Genomic DNA, 19,929 nt, shown 5'->3' with positions numbered 1-19,929 from the left:
TGTGATAATGATTATAAGCATGGACCAGGGGATGGTCAGCTATAGGAACAGTCTTACAGGCAGCGCCTTGGGCAGTTATTTAGCCTTAATTCACTTTCTTTCTTTGGGTAATTGGGATGCTAACCAATCCATGGTCCACTTGCGTACCTCCTCCCAGCTATACCGGGGGACGTACCCCATGTCCCTCTGAGACCTCCAATAGGTGAAGCTAAAGGGCATGTTCAGCATGCTGAGGAGCTGCCGGTTTATGGGCGGGTACCTGAAGCCCAACGGCGACAACACAACACGGTTGAAGTCAAAATAGCTGATGGGCGGTGTGTCGTCTGAGATGTAGTAGAAGTTCCCCGATGGGGCCTCTCCGCTGGGGGTCTCGCAGGGAGGGTGCGGGCGGCCTGGAGGTGGGCCAGCGCTGTGTTCCCCTCGCCCTGGGCTTGCAGTGTGACCCGCTCAGCTTCCTTTTTGGTCCTGCAGTAAGGGGAACTTTATAGAGCACGGGTAGGGTGTGTTCTCGTCATCGTTGATGATGGGGTCTCCGTTGGCATTGGGGCCGGCCACCTCAATGCTGCTGGTGTAGATGAAGGACTCCATGCTTTCCTGGACGTACGTCTACAGAAGGAGCTGGGTTCCTGAGGAATAAATTAGATTAATGAGTATATTAGCAGGGTCAATTCAGTTTTCAAGTGCAGCTCAAGTATTTGAAAGTATCGGACATTTCACTCAGGGCTGCTGCCAATCCCAACCCAATGCTTCAGTGAAACTCGACCATACCTTTGACGTTGACTCCGTGGATCTTGCTGTAGTCCACCTTCTTGATGACATCTATGACGGACGCAGTGTGGTAGACCTCCGATGCTCCCTTACACGCTGTGCTCAGCAGCTCACTGTCCCTGATGTCCCCCTCAAACACACTCACCACAATGTCACCTCTGACCTCTAACAACAAACAGAAAAGAAAAAAACGAATCAGGGAAGAAACAAGCCAAATAAAAATGTTAAAATATCAATATTTACACCAACCATGGTAGGAACGGAGAACAAAAGGAGAGCTGGTACAGTATTTACCTTCCAGACTGTATGAGTTGTGGTCGGACATGACCAATGCTCCGGACTTGGTCCCCACTCCAAACCTATCGCCCCACTCTATTATCCCCCTCTGCGACAACGTCTTTTTCTAGCCTGAGGGAATGTGCTGGAAGTGACGGTAACTCTGCCACTCTGGGGCGAGAAGTGAGGCAAGTTCTAGAGGCAGGCAGACGCAAAAGAGGGAGAGCAGGCAGGGACATTTTATTCAACCAGTATCTGCCAAGGATGGCCACCAAGGCTGCTGGCCCCAAACCAGCCAAGGAAAACAGGAAAACAAGGACTTGAAAGTCAAGACGACATCTGCCAGATGACTAACGATTTGCTTTGCTCTCCCATTGACACAGTGATGAACTGATTCTCGTCAGAGTAGAGTCAATACGCTGCAGATTTAGTGGCTGGGTTTATTTTGACAGGCTTGGCCACTGATTATCAACGTGGTCTATAAAGCATCTGCAGTATATTCACCCCAACAGTGTAATTTATTCTATATCTGTGTAGCATATGTTGAAGTGGTTTCATCCTCTCAGAAACTGCCAAATGTATGTGATTGCAGCTGGTTTTGTAGGGTTTTGAACATATTAAGATTCCAGGGTTACACACTGGATATGTCTTATATAAACCCCGGATTGCTGACAGTATGTATTTGCCATTGAGAGGCTTTGAAGCCACTGTCCAGACATATTTTGCACTCCCAAGTAGGCACAGTCCTCCATAGGAATGAATGGAACCTCAATTAAATGTTTCAAGGACAAAATTACATGTATTTAAGTATCTGATTGTTGTAGTGTGGACAGTAAGAGTACTAAAAAAATAATGTAATCCTTTAAGGAAAAGGTATTTATATATACAGTGCCTTCGGAAAATGTACAAACCCCTTGACTTTTTCCACATTTTGTTACGTTACAGCCTTATTCTAAAATGGATAAAATTCTATTTTATTAAAAATAAAAAACAGAAACACCTTATTTACATTCAGACCGTTTGCTATGAGACTCGAAATTGAGCTCAGCATCCTGATTCCATTGATCATCCTTGGGATGTTTCTACAACTTGATTGGAGTCCACTTGTGGTAAATTCAATTGATTGGACATGTTTGGAAAGGAACACACCTGTCTATTTAAGGTCCCACAGCTGACAGTGTGTGTCAGAGCAAAAACCAAGCCATGAGGTCGAAGCAATTGTCCGTAGAGCTACGAGACAGGATTGTGTTAAGGCACAGATCCGGGGGTCTGAATACTTAGGTAAATGTGATATTTCCATTTTATTTATTTTTTTAAATATATTTGCAAATATTTATATAACCTGTTTTTGCTTTGTCAATATGGGCTATTGTGTGTAGATTGATGAGAAAAAAATAAACAATTTAATCCATTTTAGTATAAGGCTATAATGTAACAAAATGTGGAACAAGTCAAGGGTCTGAATACTTTCCGAAGGCACTGTGTATATACAGTATATACACTTTTTTTTTTTAAATAGCATAATTTAAAAGTATCCATTAAGGTGTCTGTAAACGTGTCAAAAACGTTAGGTGTCCTTGGTCTGGTGCCAGGGCCTCTCTCTCGGCTCTCTCTGGAGGATGAAATCACTGTGACAAGGCTAGAGCTGAAACATGCAAAAGCCTCCATATTCCACCTGCATCACTTCAACTCAACTGACCCTTCACTAAGCCCCGCCCCAGAACTTTGGGCAAACAATCACACCGCTCCAATGGATAGGAACTGTTGTCAAGTCCCGAAACCTTGGAAAAGCTTACGTTTAAATCGCATGAGGACTGAAATACAGAGCCTGTTGATGAAGTTATACTTGTGTTACATCGTTTGCTAGCTCTCAGTCTCATTGGCCACCAAACGTTGCTAACGCTAGCTAGCTAGCCAGCGATTTAATATAACTTGGCTGCAGTCCAAACTCAAAGTCGACAGCCCTCGGCCCTTGAATGACATTTTACATCGTCACAGTCGAGTATACCTTACTAAATGTCCCTTGCCCAAGCGATGATCGGAGAGGCGACATCCTTGGTGCTTAAAAACAATACATCTAAATGTATTAATGTACCGAGCAAGCTACAGTTAATCATAGCTGGCTAATTAGTTGAATAGTTTGGTCATTTATTCCCCCCCAAAATATAATTCCCCAAAATATGTTTATGACGCTAGTTATGTATTATAGGCTCCTCACGATGAGACTAAGCCAATTTCCCAACTCTAAAATCAATGTCATCTATATATTTTAGCAAGCTAGTATCATCATATTAACTGACATCCTGAAAATGCAGCTCTGTTGATTACATTTTACACTTTGCGGCCACCGGAGTTTGACACGTGACTACAGTTTGCATTGAATTGTGGGTCATATCAACCTCCAAAATAATCAAAGTTCTTCACTTGCTCCGTCAAGCTAAATCGAGGGGGCAACTTTTGTGAATTGGACCTCAACTTAATATTGTAGTCGAACTGCATCTGGTTTCGATTGGGATTGACGCTAGGGAAAGTGACAGGCAAGAGGGCTGAGAGGGTAAACAATTATGTTTGGACTGCAGCCCTTGTTTTCTCAGAATGTGTTAGCTAGCTAAGTTAGTAAAGTTATGAATACAACTCCCATCTGCTCTAGACATCAGGATGCGATTTGAGAGCACCAGTTAGCTCCAAAAGTTGTTATGGCTTTGACTGCCTGCTGGCAGTGAATTCAGAGTCATTCAGCCATACAGTGTAAGATCTTAATTTGAGCCAGTTTGCTACAGCAACAGGAAATGTGAATTAATATGTGAATTCTAATTAATGGATTTTTTTTGTAGGGGTTGATACATTTTTTTGTTAGGGCAAATCAAGTCTGTCATTTGAAACCTCAAACACACTACATGTTTGCATTAGCTACTGTACAGTAAAATTATTAGCAATAAAAGAGTGATCAATTTAAGATCCTACATCGGTAGTTATATTACAAACATAATTGTACCATGTTCCCATGAAGCAATTGTAATGACAGTCCACCACAACATGCCTAAGAGTTTCCTGGTTAGCAATGGGTAGTCTGAGTTCAATTCCAGTGCGTATTAGAAACACAGTTTGAGATCATTGTGAGGGGATTTTGCCAATGGTTTAATGGGGAATTGGGCTTCCCAGGAAAAGGTTGTCAGAGGTTGCAACAGTAACCAAGAAGGGCGGAGATCCTAGACTAGTTAGTGGGTTGACTTGTTAGATTGTGTGGTGTCTGTTTAGTATTGAAAAATATGATAATTAATAGTATGCATTTTATTTTCATTAGTCATTCATATACAATACAAAATACTCCATAACTTCTAGTTTGAAAATACATTGTCAAAGTAAAAAACACATTATCCATGAAAATGAGCTTTTTGAGAGGTGTTTCACATTAAAGAGCAAAGCAGAAGTCATTCAGATACGAAAATAATTCCAACACAAAAGACACAAAGATTACAAAAGAACAGTCAGTCAACCAAATGTACGGATATATTAGAGAAATGCTACTGCAGACGTTCGTTCCACTTCTCCCACAGTCCAAGCTTGCAAAAAGGTCACATTTTTCAGCATCACAAACACAGAGAGGCTAAAGCCATATGTCCTTGCTCTCAGCTCTCAGTTCTTGGCAGTGTCCAGCGGGCACTCATGCATCTGTCCGTCCTCCACGGCACCCTCGGGTAGGTGCACAGTCATGGTGCAGGCCCGGATCCCTCCCAGTGGTTCTAGTACGTTGAACACCCGGTCCCACTCATCCTTCTCTGGGTCATAGCGCTGCACAATGTCCACCATGCAGCGGCTGTTCCAGGAATAGCCCCCCACTACATAGATCTGGCCCTGGAACACGGCCACCCCCACATCACTCTGGCCCCATGGCATGGCTGCCACCACCGTCCACTGGTCCACCTGGGGGAAGATATAAAACACATCATAAGATCAGAGCTCTGATTGGCTAGCTGCCTCCCCTAATAATTTCTCCCTAGAAAGCTCCTAAAACTTCCGGACATGTGACCATCAAAGTCAGAACACTTAGGATAAGGGTAAGGTATCGAGAAAGTGGTCAAATTGTTTATCATATTGTTGGGACCAAAACTAAGGCCTGTGCCATGCCTTACCTCGGGGCTGTAGAACTCACAGTCCAGTACGTCATCGTAGTCGCTGCTGCCCCGGAAGTGGTTCCCTCCCATCACGTAGAGACGGTCGCCCACCGTGCACATGCAGTGGAGGCCACGCAGTTCCATCATGTCGGCACGATGACTCCATGTGTCAGTCTCAGGGTCATAACATGACAGCTCCTTCTGGAATGTGTCCTGTGTGATGCCACCTGTTGGATCAGTGGATTGACATTGGTTTTATTAGATACCATGAAAACATGTTTACTAAAATACAGTTTTATGTGTACAAACTAATATCCTATGGCTTTAATAAGACAAACATTTCAATCCATCCATGACATTTTCATCTGACGTGGAATACACCACAGTCAGAGAGAGTTCAAGGGGAAGGCAGTGTAACTTTGGTACTGTAGCATATGTAAAGGATGGGCGTTGAGAAGGAAAGAGTGACGGTGTAGGAGGCTGAACTGTGAGGCAGTGGTCGGGTGCTCTTCTACCCACATTATCAACCACCAGCATAGAGTGGGGCAGAAGCAGCAGGGCCCTAGTGTGAAGAACAAGAACAGGAAGGATGTGGTCTGGTGCTGTGAGCTGCAGAGAGCTGTGACCATTATTCCATTACACCATCCTCAACATGTCCCCACGCCTAGTAGATGGAATCCACCTACTCTTTGCCATACCATCCCCACTCACCCTTGGGCTCAAACTACTTAGCCACTGCTTTGTAGCAACACTTGGATGTTGAAATGAATGCAGATAAAAAATTATACATTTTCTGCATGGACTTTTCAAAGCATCTGTTCAGAATAAGGTGTTTTCTGGTTGTCTCCGCGAGCATAAAATCGACACAATTGCTCTTCAGAGAGCTGTGGTTAACCTACTCTCTGACCCATTTCAACTAAAGGTCTTTGTGTTTCCTGGCCCTCAATCCCATATCTACAACTTCTGTTCCCAACATGAGAAATTGGTTTCTACTCCAAGGTTGCTAGGAGACCATCATAGAAATCGACCAAGATGAGAATGGTAACGGTTCAGAGCTACTATGTTATGTTAAAGTCTATCAAAGCTGTTAAGCGGCGGGAGTGGATTAAAGCAGGTCAACAACACATTCTTTGCCTGAATACATTAACTGAAAACCTATCCGGTCTGACTGAGCTGATTGCATCAGGACAGCAATCACAGTCAATTCAAGCCTTCACGTTGTAGGTTTTAACTGTTTGGTGAGTTTGTATTCTAACTCTCAGTGGTCTGAGAAACTTACCTGAGACATACATCAGGTCACCATGGACTGTCCCAGCATGCCCGTAGTGGGGGTCGATCATGGGTGACACGAACGTCCACTCGTTCTTTCTGAGGTTGTAGCACTCCACTGTGTCTAAAAGAGTAAAACAAACGTAAATTCACTCGATATGCACCTTAACGATCACTATTTCAGATTGCAGTAAAAACATCTTCAGTACACTAGTGCCCCACCGATCTCTCCTGAGGCATTCCTGCCCCCAACAGCATACAGCTTCCCCTTCAGGGCGCTCAGGTGGAAGAAGGTTCTCTTCTCATTGAGCGAGGCTACCTGCAGCCAACGGTCGAAGCGCGGGTCATAGCGGTAGACGCTGTCCACCGCCGTCTTGCCCTTGGTGTCGTAGGTGCTCTGGCCGCCCACGATGTAGAGGAAGCCCCCGAGCAGAGCCACGCCGTGCTGGTAGCATGGAACCTCCATGGGCCTCAGCGCCCTCCAGTGGCCGCTCTCCTCATCGTACAACCTCAGCTCCCTGCTCACTACCAGCTGTTGCCGCATCACCCCACCCAGCGCCAGCAGGTGTGTGGCGTCGGACCGGATGCGCGTGCGCTCTGTCTGTAAGGAAGGTTGGAGGAAGGGCATCATCTGGTAGTTGCTGGCCTCTAGCAGGAGGTTTACGCAGGCCGTGTCCGAGCGCATCATGGCTGCCCCGCCGTCGTCGTGCCCCTCGTCCTCCTGGGAGATCTCGAGCAGCTCCGTGGGGGTCATGAGGGGGAAGCGGATGTGACGCATCAGGGAGTAGGCGGCGGTGCGGCGGGTGGGAGGGTCGTGGTCCAGCCAGGAGCGGGCGATGCGGTACAGCTCCATCTCAGAGAAGCCCTTGAGGCTATTGCTGGCCAGGGCATTGGTTAGGCTGTGCTCGGAGAGCTGCAGGTAGCGGCCAGACTGCAGCAACACTGACAGGTTCTGACAGACAAACTTCCCAATGTGGGCCTGCACGTCCTCCAGGAGCAAGTCCCCGGCAATGCGCTCCACCTCCACACAGTTATCAATAGTGATCTACCACACACACAGGAAAACAGACACGACTGGATGAGCTTGTGACAGGTCTCCTGTCTTTACATTGGCCATGCTTTTCACTATCTCTTCAATACACCCATCCAGCACATCCACCTGTTCATTGTTTCAGTGCCAGTAAGTAACCTGATCAACTCACCTCAGTGCTGAGCAGCTCGTTGCAGAAGCTGAGGACGGGGAGGACTTGTAAAAAGTTGGCAGCCTCCAGAGTGTCCTGCAGGTTGGCCATACTCAGACTCAGCCGGGATGTGTAGATGAACTCTATGATGTTCTTCAGACCCGTCTTGCTCACACCATGGAGCTTAATCTCCCTCATCTCCTGCTCTCTCATACCCCCTAGAGAGAGATATAGAGGGTGAATGCTGTTACAGTTAAGGATGTAAGAGTGCAGGAATTTTCAAACATAGTTTGAAAATGGTCTGAGGGGACGTGATGAGAGCAAATACAGTAAGAGAGAGACTTTTCATAGGCTCAGCCCTAAAAGACTCATCTGTGAAAAAATATGACTTACTTACTTACTCAATGACTGTTCTCGATCACACATTGTCAAACAATCACATTGAAAATAGTGGCATATTGAAATATATTAACATATTGCACATATTGAAAAACCTCATTAAATGTTTTTTATCACACACTAACCTGTGAACATGGCTTTGAAGTAGTCACAGGCGGAGGCCATAAGGACTCTGTGTACTGGGAAGGTGTCACTGCTGTCCCCAGGCACTAGGATGACATCACACAGAGTTTCATCACCTCTGAACAACTGAAACCCCTGAAAGGAAGAACAACATTAATTTGACATCTATGGTCACTACACATGCAAAGATCATCCGTTCACCTACTCTGCATCTCACAAAGACATGGCGGTTTGAACCAAAAATCTCAAGTTTGGACTCATCAGACCAAAGGACAGATTTCCACCGGTCTAATGTCCATTGCTCATGTTTCTTGGCCCAAGCAAGTCTCTTCTTCTTATTGGTGTCCATTAGTAGTGGTTTCTTTGCAGAAATTCGACCATGAAGGCCTGATTCATGCAGTCTCCTATGAACAGTTGATGTTGAGATGTGTCTGTTACTTGAGCTCTGTGAAGCATTTATTTGGGCCGCAATTCCTGAGGCTGGTAACTCTAATGAACTTATCCTCTGCAGCAGAGGTAACTCGCGTCTTTCTTTTCTGTGGCGGTCCTCATGAGAGACAGTTTCGTCATAGCGCTTGATAGTTTTTGCACTTGAAAAAACCTTCAAAGTTCTTGAAATTTTCCGTATTGACTGATCTTCATGTGCTAAAGTAATGATGGACTGTCATTTCTCTTTGCTTATTTGAGCTGTTCTTGCAATAATATGAACTTGGTATTTTACTAAATAGGGCTATCTTCTGTATACCACCCCTACAACCCCTAACTGATTGTCTCAAATGCATTAAGAAGGAAAGAAATTGTACAAATGAACTTTTAACAAAGCACACCTGTTAATTGAAATGCATTCCATGTGACTACCTCATGTAGCTTGTTGAGAGAATGCCAAGAGTGTGCAAAGCTGTCATCAAGGCAAAGGGTGGCTACTTTGAAGAATCTCAAATATAAAATCTATTTTGATTTGTTTAACACTTTTTTGGTTACATGATTCCATATGTGTTATTTCATAGAGTTGATGTCTTCACTATTATTCTAGTTTTCTATTTTCTATTAATGTAGAAAATAGTAAAAACTTAAGAAAAACTCTTGAATGAGTAGGTGTGTCCAAACTTTTGACTAGTACTGTATATATCTTTTTCACTCCAGATACAAAATTATACATAAGTACAACAGCATATAGACACACACAAACAATGACTACATCTTATCTGCCATGACCCGGATGCTCACACCCCCATCCCCATCCTTAGTTATTGTTTGCCACTTGGCCTTAAATTGTAACAATTCGTTTTTCTCGGTCGCCCATGCTATTTCAATATTTCAATAATAAATAATTTGATTTTTTCATTGTGTCAATGATAGCAGATTGATTGATTTCCAAGTTTTTAGATGAGTGATGAGAAGAGAATCGTCCAGGCCATTTGGGTATCTCACTACACCCTCATATGCCATGTCTTGAAATATGGATTAAAAGTAAGTTTACATTGTAATACTTCTGACAGCCAATTTAGAATTTGTGAATTTTGTTTATACTGGATTAAGTGTACATTTTAGTTAACTGTCATTTAGATAGTTATGCTCCAACTTTCCCTCCATCTTGTGCCAACATCCATTCTTCTTAAATCTTGGTTCCAATAGATCATATTTTTTTTCTAAAAGAGATTGTAGTTGGATGAGCTCCCTGCAAGGTTTTGTATATCTTCCCTATCATATGGACATTCTTTTCTGACTCAACTAATATTCCCTCCAACTTTTAACTTTTATTTGAAACTACTTTTTAATTCTGTCATGAAAATAAATGTATTTCCTATTACCAAGTCCTTTCCAGGTGGACCAATTTATCGGTGAATTCTGAAAAGCTATCCAAGGATTGTTCCATAAGGTTGTGTTTTTAGGGAGTGATATTGTTCATGTAGAATACTTTTAATTCACTTCCATATTGTTATAATGTTATATAACTACAAATGTGTTAATGTTCTTAGCTTTATCCTTTGAAAATAGATAGGAGAAAGATTTACTTTTTATTCTATGAATTTTATTTGCACATATAAAGTATGTTATGACCGAGTGTACTTTTTTAAAGAATGTCTTCAGTGGGGTAATTGGTACTACTGAGAATAAATACAAAAACGTTGGTAGCCATGCCATTCTAAAGAGGTTTATTCTACCTGTAAGATTTCTGTGAAGTTTATTCCATTTCATTAGATCTGCTTTCATATTGTTGAGTAATGGAATGAAGTTATCTTTATATATTTGTTGTTTGTTGTCACTTATTAAGCATCCTAAGTATTTAATATTTTTTGTGGTCCACTTAAAGAATAGCTGTAGATTGTGTGTTATTCTTTTTCCTACTGCCATTATTTTGTTTTATCCAAGTTCATTTTATATCCTGAGATTTTTGAGTCGTCTGTAAATATCTTCAGCCAAGGGTGCATTGAGTCTTCAATATTGGTCAGGTATATCAGGAGATCATCTGCAAATAAGATTAGTTTATATTAATTTATATTTACCAATACTGACACTTGCTACGTTTGGGTCCTGTCTAATTCTTTCTGCAAGCGGTTCAAATGCCAGTCAAACAGGAGGGGGAGAGGGGACATCCCTATCTTATCTAATCAGACTGTCACGGGTGTGCGTACTGGTAGCGAAGTCAGGTGCAGAGAGTTGTGAACAGGAGCACACTTTATTTATGCAGGAGTAAACAGCAAACGGACGCAACTGCGTCAAAACCTCCTGCAAAATGGCAAAAGTGCAAAGCGCGAAAACAGTCACAAAAGCTATAGTTGACCAAATAAGCATACTTATTGAAATAAACACGGAACATGGAAAACCAGCCTGACGCGTCACATAAAACACGTAACACAAAACAATACCACACAAGGACACGGGGGGAACAGAGGAACATATATACACAATGTGATTAGGGAATGTAAACCAGGTGTGTGGGGAACATACAAAACAAATGGAAAGGGAGGAAGATCGGTCAGGAAATCTACCAACAGGTGTGACCACGGCCGTTGTGGAACGGGTAAGGTTTGTAACTTACCTCTGGGCAGGTGCCTAGGAGCCTTGCACTGGGCGCACACCGAGCAGGACAAAACAGAAACCCTCAGGTCCTTAGCCAAAGTGGGCCACCAGTACTTCCCACTAAGACAGCGCACCGTCCGACCGATACCAGGATGACCAGAGGAGGGTGACGTGTGGGCCCAGTAGATCAGCCGGTCGCGGACAGCAGACGGAATGTACAGACGCCCAGCTGGACACTGGAGGGGAGAGGGCTCTGTACCTCTGCCTGCTCAATGTCCGCGTCCAGCTCCCACACGACCGGCGCTACCAGGCAGGAGTCCGGGAGTATGGGAGTGTGAACCGTGAGCCGCTCCTCTGTGTCATACAGCCGGGACAGTGCATCTGCCTTCACATTTTGGGAACCTGGTCTGTAGGACAGGGTACACACAAAACGGGTAAAGAACATGGCCCACCTTGCCTGACGAGGATTCAGTCTCCTCGCTGCCCGGATGTACTCCAGGTTGCGGTGGTCAGCCCAGATGAGAAAAGGGTGTTTAGCCCCCTCAAGCCAATTTCTCCACACCTTCAACGCTTTAACCACAGCCAACAACTCCCGGGCCCCCACATCATAGTTCTGCTCTGCCGGGCTGAGCATCTTCGAGAAGAGCTGAGAGAGCAAGGCTCCTATCCCAGCCTCGGACGTGTCCACCTCCACTATGAACGCCAAAGAGGGATCCGGATGGGCCAGCACGGGAGCCGAGGTAAACAGAGCCCTTAGGTGCCCAAAAGCCATTTCCGCCTCATCTGACCACTGCAAACGTACAGGATCCTCCTTCAGCAGTGAGGTAATGGGAGCAGCCACCTGGCCAAAACCCCAGATAAATCTCCGGTAGTAATTGGCAAACACTAAAAACCGCTGCACCTCCTTTTTCCATGGTGGGAGTTGGTCAATTACGCACGGCTGCAATGCGGTCACTCTCCATCTCCACCCCTGATGTGGAAATGCAATACCCTAGGAAGGAGACGGCCTGCTGGAAGAACAGGCATTTCTCAGCCTTGACGTACAGGTCATGCTCCAACAGTCGTCCAAGTACCTTGCGCACCAAGGACACATGCTCCTGTAGCGGAGTATATCAGAATGTCATCGATATACACCACTACACCCTGCCGGTGCAGGTCCCTGAAAATCTTGTCTACAAAGGATTGGAAGACTGATGGAGCATTCATTAACCCGTATGGCATGACGAGGTACTCATAATGTTCTGTGGTGGTACTGAACACTGTCTTCCACTCGTCCCCCTCCCGGATACGCACCAGGTTGTAAGTGCTCCTGAGATCCAGTTTAGTGAAGAAGTTCGCCCCGTGCATTGACTCAATTGCCGTGGCGATGAAAGGTGGGTAACTGTACCGCCACGTGTTTTGAATGAGACCTCGATAGTCAATGCACAGGCGCAGACCTCCCTCCTTCACAAATAAGAAACTCGAGGAGACGGGTGAAGTGAAGGACCGAATGTACCCCTGACGCAGGGATTCGGAGACATATGTCACCATAGGTCTCCGCTTGCGACAGGGGATACATGTGACTCCTGGGAAGTGCAGCGTCTACCAGGAGATTTATTGCACAATCCCCCTGTCGATGGGGTGGTAATTGAGTGGCTTTCTGTTTGGAGAAGGCGAGAGCCAAATCAGCATTTTATGGGGGGATGCGTACGGTGGAGACCTGGTCTGGACTTTCCACCATGGTAGCACCAACGGAAACCTCTATACACCTCCCAGAGCACTCTCTCGACCACCCCGTTAGAGCCCTCTGTTGCCATGAAATGGTGGGGTCATGACGAGCCAACCTGGGAAGGCCTAGTACCATGAGAAACGCAGGAGAGTCAATGAGGAAGAGACTTATTCTCGCCTCGTGACTCCCCTGCGTCACCATGGCCAGGGAGATGGTGGCTTCCCTAATTAACCCGGACCCTAATGGTTGAATATCTAGAGCGTGTACCGGGAAAGGTCTAACCACAGGAACAATGGGAATCCCTAAAGTAAGGGCGAACACTCTTGTCAATAAAATTCCCAGCCGTGCCTGAATCGACAAGCGCTTTATGCTGGGAATGCGGGGAAAACTCAGGAACAACTCAAAACAAACATGAACAAACAGGTGGTCAACAGAGGGCTCTGGATGAGAGTGGTGCCTACTCACCTGGGGTGATGCCAGAGAGCCCTGCCTGCTGCCTCGACTCCCAGAGGGACCAACCCGGCACCGACCGGCAGTGTGCCCTCTGCGGCCACAGTTGGTGCATGTGAAGACTCCAGCCTCCCTAAGCTCAGCCCCTCCCAGCTCCATGGGCACCGGAGCGGGGGTGCTGGAAGATGGAACCGACCGAGCCCTCTATGGACGTCCGCGGGTGACTAGCAGGTTATCCAACCGGATGGACAGATCCACCAGTTGGTCAAAGGTGATGGTGGCATCCATACAGGCCAGCTCCCGCCGGGCGGCCTTGCGCAGGCTGCATCGGTAGTGGTCGATAAGGGCCCTGTCGTTCCATCCTGCTCTGGCGGCCAACGTCTGGAATTCTAGGGCAAACTCCTGGGCGCTCCTCGTCCCCTGCCTCAGGTGGAAGAGCCGCTCCCCCACCACTCTACCCTCGGGCGGATGGTCAAAGACGGCCCGGAAGTGGCGGGTGAACTCCTCGAAGTGGTCCAACGCCGCATCTCCTTCTCCCCACACGGCGTTTCCCCACTCCAGAACTCTCATGAGACGAGGACACCCTCTTCCTTCCCGCGGGAGCTGGGTGAACGGTATAGGTATAGGTCCAGCTGTAATAGGAACCCCTGGCACCGTGCTGCCGTCCCATCATACTCCCTGGGAAGGGAGAGACTCATCCCGCTGGGATTGGATCCAGGATGGATGGGTAGAGATACCCCTGGTTGTGCTGGTCGAGGCGCTGGAAAGACTCCCTGTCTCTCCCAGTGGTCCATAATCTGGACAACGCGATTCATCGTGGCGCCGAGATGTTCCAGCATCGCCGAGTGTTCTTGGACGCGTTCCTCGACTCCTCTACCCGGGGTACCTGCTCCCGCTGACTCTATGGATGGTGTGGTATTCTGTCACGGGTGTGCGTACTGGTAGCAAAGTCAGGTGCAGGAGAGTAGAGAGTTGCGAACAGGCGCATACTTTATTTATGCAAGAGTAAACAGGAAATGGACGCAACAAACGATGTTGGAGAACCATATGCTTTTTCCCCCATCATTGAGCCCATGGGCATTACATGCTGCTCTTTACTAGTATAGAATCAAAGTTAACCTTATCTGTTCTGTCTATCATTTATGAACCAATTAAAACATTTTAGCATACATGACATATGAGGGCGGTGGGCATTCCATAGAATGGGAGGATCATAGTATAAATACAGAGTTATTGTATACATTACATATACCGAGTGTGTGGGCATGCGGGCTGAGCAGAAATAAAATAAAAAAACATAAAGCAAAGTATATATTTTTTTGCGCAGACTCCTCTCCTAATGTTACCCCCAAAAAACTGTGGATACATACATTGTACATACAGTTGAAGAAAGTCTGCCACTTACTGTAAGTACTGGGGTTGGTTTGTATTACGTCATAAATTCAATTATAATGGTTGGTGGGGGTCTACTTAGGGTGAATGGGTCCTCCGAGAGACTGAAATGGGATGAGTGGAGGCCCCACACACACCTCAGAGAAGTATCTGATGCCCTCCCAGTCACCCAATCCACTGGATATGGCCCCTCTCCATTCTCACCAATAACCACCATTAAATCTTAGTTGGAATTACAAACAAGAAATAATAATGATTCAACATCCTTTCCTAATCTATCCAGAACTCTAATTAATTTTACAACAGGTTTGCAAGTTATAAAAAAACTAATACAATGACATTGTAGTATAGTTCCTTTCTTCTCTTTCTCCCAATCCAAATCCAATTCTCTTTATCCCACCCAAGTCAAGCTTATTCCCACCTTCCATATTTACCCTTCTTTCCCCTCCAAGCGAAGCTTGTCACCACTTCCCTCCTTGCCCTCCCTTACCCACCCAGGCTAAGTTTATCCCAACCTCCCAATCTTCCCCTTCCACCCTTCTTCTCAAACACATTCACACCTCTATAAATGTATTTACTATAATTCTTTACTATGCATCTGCTTACTCACCCGTTCTCCTTCATTCACACACAACATATATTCGATGCCTCCGCACACCCATCCTTCCTACACATATTCATATTCACCCTCCTTCACTCTCCCATTCATATGGGACACCAGTTGAGGCTGCTGAGGGGAAGACGGCTCATAATAATGCCTGGAATGGCGTGTAATGGATGGAATGGAGTGAATGGAATGGTATCAAACACATTAAAAATATGTTTTTGATACAATTCCATTTACTTCATTTCAGCGATTATTATGAGCCGTTCTCCCCTCAGCAGCCTCCACTGACAAACACATACCCACGCATACACCCACTCACACCCTCTTGCCCCCCCCCCCCACACACACACACATCCATAGAACAATTATTGACAATTATTAACTTACATGCTGTATTCACACTTTTATAGTCTTTTCTGTGTCCATGTATTTCATTGGCATCGGCTAATTCTATCGTTACTTCCTAGAGAAGAACAATTACTTGGGGACAATAGAATCTAGATTGTATTGGGTGGAGGGGGAATGAATATTGTCTCAACTTACAATAAGCTGGTCTTGGGCATCAATGTATGTAGCCTACTGTAGTGTGCTTATCTGTTTATTCCGCTTCTGCTTCTCCTCAGGGCACTGGTCTCTCTCTCATCATCTGGAAATGTTTCCTGCAGCCTGTTCACGGTACTGCCGGTAATCGGAGTTGAGACTTGATTTCTTTTTCCTCCAGTGACTGTCTGATTGGAATTAATTGCTTGTGTTTTTTCCTGAGCCTAGCACACACGTCCTGGGCGAATCGAATGGACTGGCCCTGGACCTTGATCTCCTTTCCTCCCTGTGCCTGCAGAATGTTGACTTTGGTATGATAGTTCCACAGCTTAAAGATTACCATGCGAGGGTATTTCAAGTTCTTCTGCTTCATGCAGATCCGATGGCATCGCTCCAGATTCTCTGGTGATTCATCCATGACAAGCTCCTCCAATATCAGCTTGATCACGTAGCTGGAAAGTTCCCCTTTTTCCTCATCTTCCAGTAGGGACAACATTATCATATTATTTTGTCTCTATCTGTTTTCTAGCTGAACCAGTTCATCTTCTAAAGTTTACACCTTTGTTTCCAGAAAGCCAATTTTGTTGTCTTCTTTGTCCACGTGCCTCTCCTGTATATGCATATCTGACACGATAGAATCTACTCTAATTTCAAGCAAATCTACTTCATTTTTTTGGTGAGCATTGAGAGCATTTTAGCTATGTTTTCCTGGGTATCATTCCGCTGTTCGTTGCTCTAATTTGCATCTCCAAGTTGTTCTTTGTCTTTACCGCTAAGGAAAGCCAAGGCATGTCGGATTTGAGTCTCAGTGTCACTTTACTCACAGATTGGTTCGCTGTTGTGTATTACAGGCCACTCACTCTCTCCCGTTTGTTTAGGGATATTCTTGATCTATCGATTTTAAAGGCTTAATTTAAACTATGCTGCCTGGCTTCTACATATAATCACAGTTTTGACGGTACAAAACAGAATAACTATCTCCCCATGTATCCTATTGATATATGCATATGTTGGACACCATTCAGATGGATTACAAAAATAATCTTCATCTTGACAACTTTCTCAGCTAAGTAATAACCCCAATAACCCTTTCATAACTCTGGCTGGTGTATGAGTGGTGTGGTTGGGTTGTACCTGTAGGACTGCGGTGCCATGCTCATTGCTGCTGAACATCCTGGTTAGAGGCCTTGGAGGGAGGCTTGGCTTCAGGTTGATATCAGGGGGTTTCGGGGGAAGCTCCAATGGTTTAGGTGCTGGGTCTGGAGGGGTTGGAGGGTTTGGTGTTGGGGGAGTGGGTCTGTCAACTGGGGCCGGAGCTGGGGCCGGAGCTGGGGCAGGAGATGGTGCTGGGGGTTGGACAGGTTGGGGTGGAAGTCTGGGGGGCTCTCTAAGAGAGCCTCTGCTCCCCAGACGAGACAGTCTCCTGTGAAGCCTTCCCGGCCCACTCTCCTTCTCCTCACCACTGCCCCTGGAGCACAAAATAACAGGGGTCCTTGCTGTATCATCTTCAGCTACTGTAGTAGTTTAGTCCACTGCTTGGCAGCTCACATTGCAGTTTACTGAAGCAAGTACATTCTAATATTGATTGTTATGAAATATACCGTATTTAGTCACTATACTCTACTATTAAATTACCTAAAAATGACCCCAAAAAATGTGATCAGCCTACCCCATATCAGTTGGTGTGTCGCTGGATTTCCTGTTGCACCTCTGTGAAAGGTTCCTAAACAGATGCACAAGACAGCACTAAAACAGGGCAGTATTAAATTGATGTCTGGTCTGTCAGTACCAAATCATTTGCTGTTTTCTTTTTCAGAGCCTCTTCACTCTGAACAAGCTACAAAATGGGAAATGAAACTGTTGAGTATGTCTTTGTTTTATATGTAGGTTGTCTGGTAGGCAGTATGACTCACTTAATCAACAGGCCCAGGGAACACATGCAGATGTGGGGCTTTCCTGATAACATAGTATAGTAACAATGTGTATTTGCTGTAAATGTTAATACATTGAACTCCTGTAACTTAACTCATTAACTTCTCTATTTTAATGTTGTTGTCCTCAACTTGATTATGTTGCAGCATCTCATATTTCTTAATTTCTTTAATTTGGGTTGAATGTGTGTATTGTTTTCTATTGTTAAGTATACTGCACTGTTGGAGCTATAAATATAAGCATTTCGCTCCACCTGTGATAACATTATCAAAACACGTGTTCGCGACCAATTAAATGTTATTTGATTTGTCGTGCTGTGGTGTTGCTTCAATACTTCCACATTGGTCGATGTTTCAAGTGGATAACAGTAGTGTTTATAAGATCTAACTCAGTAGCCTTTGAACACTGAACTTATGCTTCACTTCGTATTCATCATTTGTATTTATATTTTTTATTTTGGGTCATGGCAGTTAGTTTCTGAGCAAGACTGTACTCTATATCAAGTGTACAAACTTTACACCCGCATTAACATAAATGATAGGAAAGGAAGGAACCTACCTCGAAACTATTCTTTTCAACAGGTTCTCCTTAACCGAAAGGCCTTCTTCTGACATATAACCAACATACAGCAATCTATTAAATTCTTTACAGATCACTAAATGTCTCCTTGCAGCAGCTGGATGCAGAGTGGAAACGTTATATAGAATGGGGTAAGCAGCAACACAGTCAGTTTCTCACAGCTAACCAAGACCTCAGCCACTTCCTGTGTCAGTTCTCTTTCTCTCTTTTTGTTCTAGCCCTCCCCACTCTTATTTCGACACATTATTTGTTGTAAAGACAGAAGCATACAATGACTTCCCACTGGGCACATACTTCAAATAAACATCTATACCTCGTTGGTCCAACGTAATTTCATTGAAATGACATGGAAACAACTGATTCAACCAGCGTGTGCCTAGTGGGTTTTTGCTCATCCCTTCAGTCTCTAGAGTCTCCTACATTTCTCTAGTGTCAAATGTGGCACTACAGTTTCTTACAATAATTTTTTAGAATCCCATTATGATCTCACGTTACTATGAAGTCATATCTAAAGAAATGTCAAAATAAATTGTCAGAGGAAACAAATAACATACACCATCATATTTTAGCATCAAATAAAACTACATGAATGACAGGAAGCAGAAAGTTTTTTTAAATATATTTTATTCTCAAAGTGGTTTTACAGTAGTTCTCATCTCATTGTATCTCCAGGGTTCTGAATCAAATCATGCTGTTGTTCTCAGAGGATTAGGAACTGGAATGCCAAACAGCCCTGTTACATCACTCTATCAACCAACTACACTCCTCTCGCTTCCACCTCACCAGCCAGAACAGTTATTACAATCAAACCAGAAGGGATCAATCATTCCACCCTCAACCTTTTTTGACTGATGGATCTCTATTGGCCACTGATCTAAAAGCAAATTCACCTTCACAATTCACTTACAGTGCCTTCAGAAAGTATTCACAACCCTTGACATTTTCCACATTTTGTTGTGTTACAGCCTGAATTTAAAATTGATTATTTTTAGATTTTTTTTGTCACTGGCCTGCACACAATACCACACAATATCAAAGTGGAATCATATTTGTAGAATTTTTTAAAACAAATTAAGCATGGTGAAGTTATTAATTACACTTTGGATGGTGTATCAATACACCCAGTCATTACAAAGACACAGGCGCCCTTCCAAACTCAGTTGCCGGAGAGGAAGGATACCGCTCAGGGATTTCATTATGAGGCCAATGGTGACTTTAAAACAGTTTAATGGCTGTGATAGGAGAAAATTGGAGGATGAATTAACAACATTGTAGTTACTCCACAATACTAACCTAATTGACAGAGTGAAAAGAAGGAAGACTGTACAGAATAAAAATATTCAAAAACAAACATCCTGTTTGCAACAAGGCACTAAAGTAATACTGCAAAAAATTCATTTTTTTTCCTGAATACAAAATGTTATGTCTGGGGAAAATCCAATACAACACATTCAGCGTTTTTCAGGATAAAAGATTTACAGAATGGAGCTAAGCAAATTCAAAATCCTGGAGGAAAACCTGGTTCAGTCTGCTCACCTTTCAGCTGGACAATAACCTAAAACACAA

General features: G+C 44.4%; 1 protein-coding gene and 1 pseudogene across 2 annotated transcripts; both read right to left on the bottom strand.

Annotated features, from left to right (window-relative positions):
• Positions 1-72: 72 nt before the first annotated feature.
• LOC110501671 lies at positions 73-1,447 on the bottom strand (annotated as a pseudogene).
• Positions 1,448-4,315: 2,868 nt separating this feature from the next.
• Positions 4,316-18,546, bottom strand: LOC110501667 (kelch-like protein 9). Of its 2 annotated transcripts, none has more exons than XM_021579384.2 (9): positions 18,343-18,546; positions 17,522-17,598; positions 16,987-17,320; positions 8,134-8,266; positions 7,631-7,827; positions 6,651-7,473; positions 6,439-6,552; positions 5,178-5,386; positions 4,316-4,968 (listed from the first exon to the last, which is right to left on the bottom strand). In XM_021579384.2, the coding sequence occupies exons 2-9, from the start codon at positions 17,524-17,526 to the stop codon at positions 4,681-4,683; spliced, it is 2,103 nt and encodes a 700-aa protein (XP_021435059.2). In that variant the 5' UTR covers positions 17,527-17,598; positions 18,343-18,546; the 3' UTR covers positions 4,316-4,680. The 2 variants fall into 2 exon arrangements, with proteins under 2 accessions (XP_021435059.2, XP_021435057.2); XM_021579382.2 differs by having other exon boundaries at positions 17,522-17,575.
• Positions 18,547-19,929: the final 1,383 nt, after the last annotated feature.

This window comes from Oncorhynchus mykiss, chromosome 22, assembly GCF_013265735.2.
Source record: "Oncorhynchus mykiss isolate Arlee chromosome 22, USDA_OmykA_1.1, whole genome shotgun sequence".
Classification (NCBI taxonomy): domain Eukaryota; kingdom Metazoa; phylum Chordata; class Actinopteri; order Salmoniformes; family Salmonidae; genus Oncorhynchus; species Oncorhynchus mykiss.
This window is presented reverse-complemented; position numbering and strand designations above follow the sequence as displayed.

Excerpts from the sequence above, each read along its gene's own strand:
- LOC110501667 (XM_021579382.2), bottom strand. The coding sequence starts at position 18,398 with ATGTCAGAAGAAGGCCTTTCGGTTAAGGAGAACCTGTTGAAAAGAATA. Across the intron at positions 17,576-18,342 it reads TTGAAAAGAATAGTTTCGAG|GAACCTTTCACAGAGGTGCA; the intron begins GTAGGTTCCTTC and ends GCATCTGTTTAG. Across the intron at positions 6,553-6,650 it reads GAATGCCTCAGGAGAGATCG|ACACAGTGGAGTGCTACAAC; the intron begins GTGGGGCACTAG and ends TTACTCTTTTAG.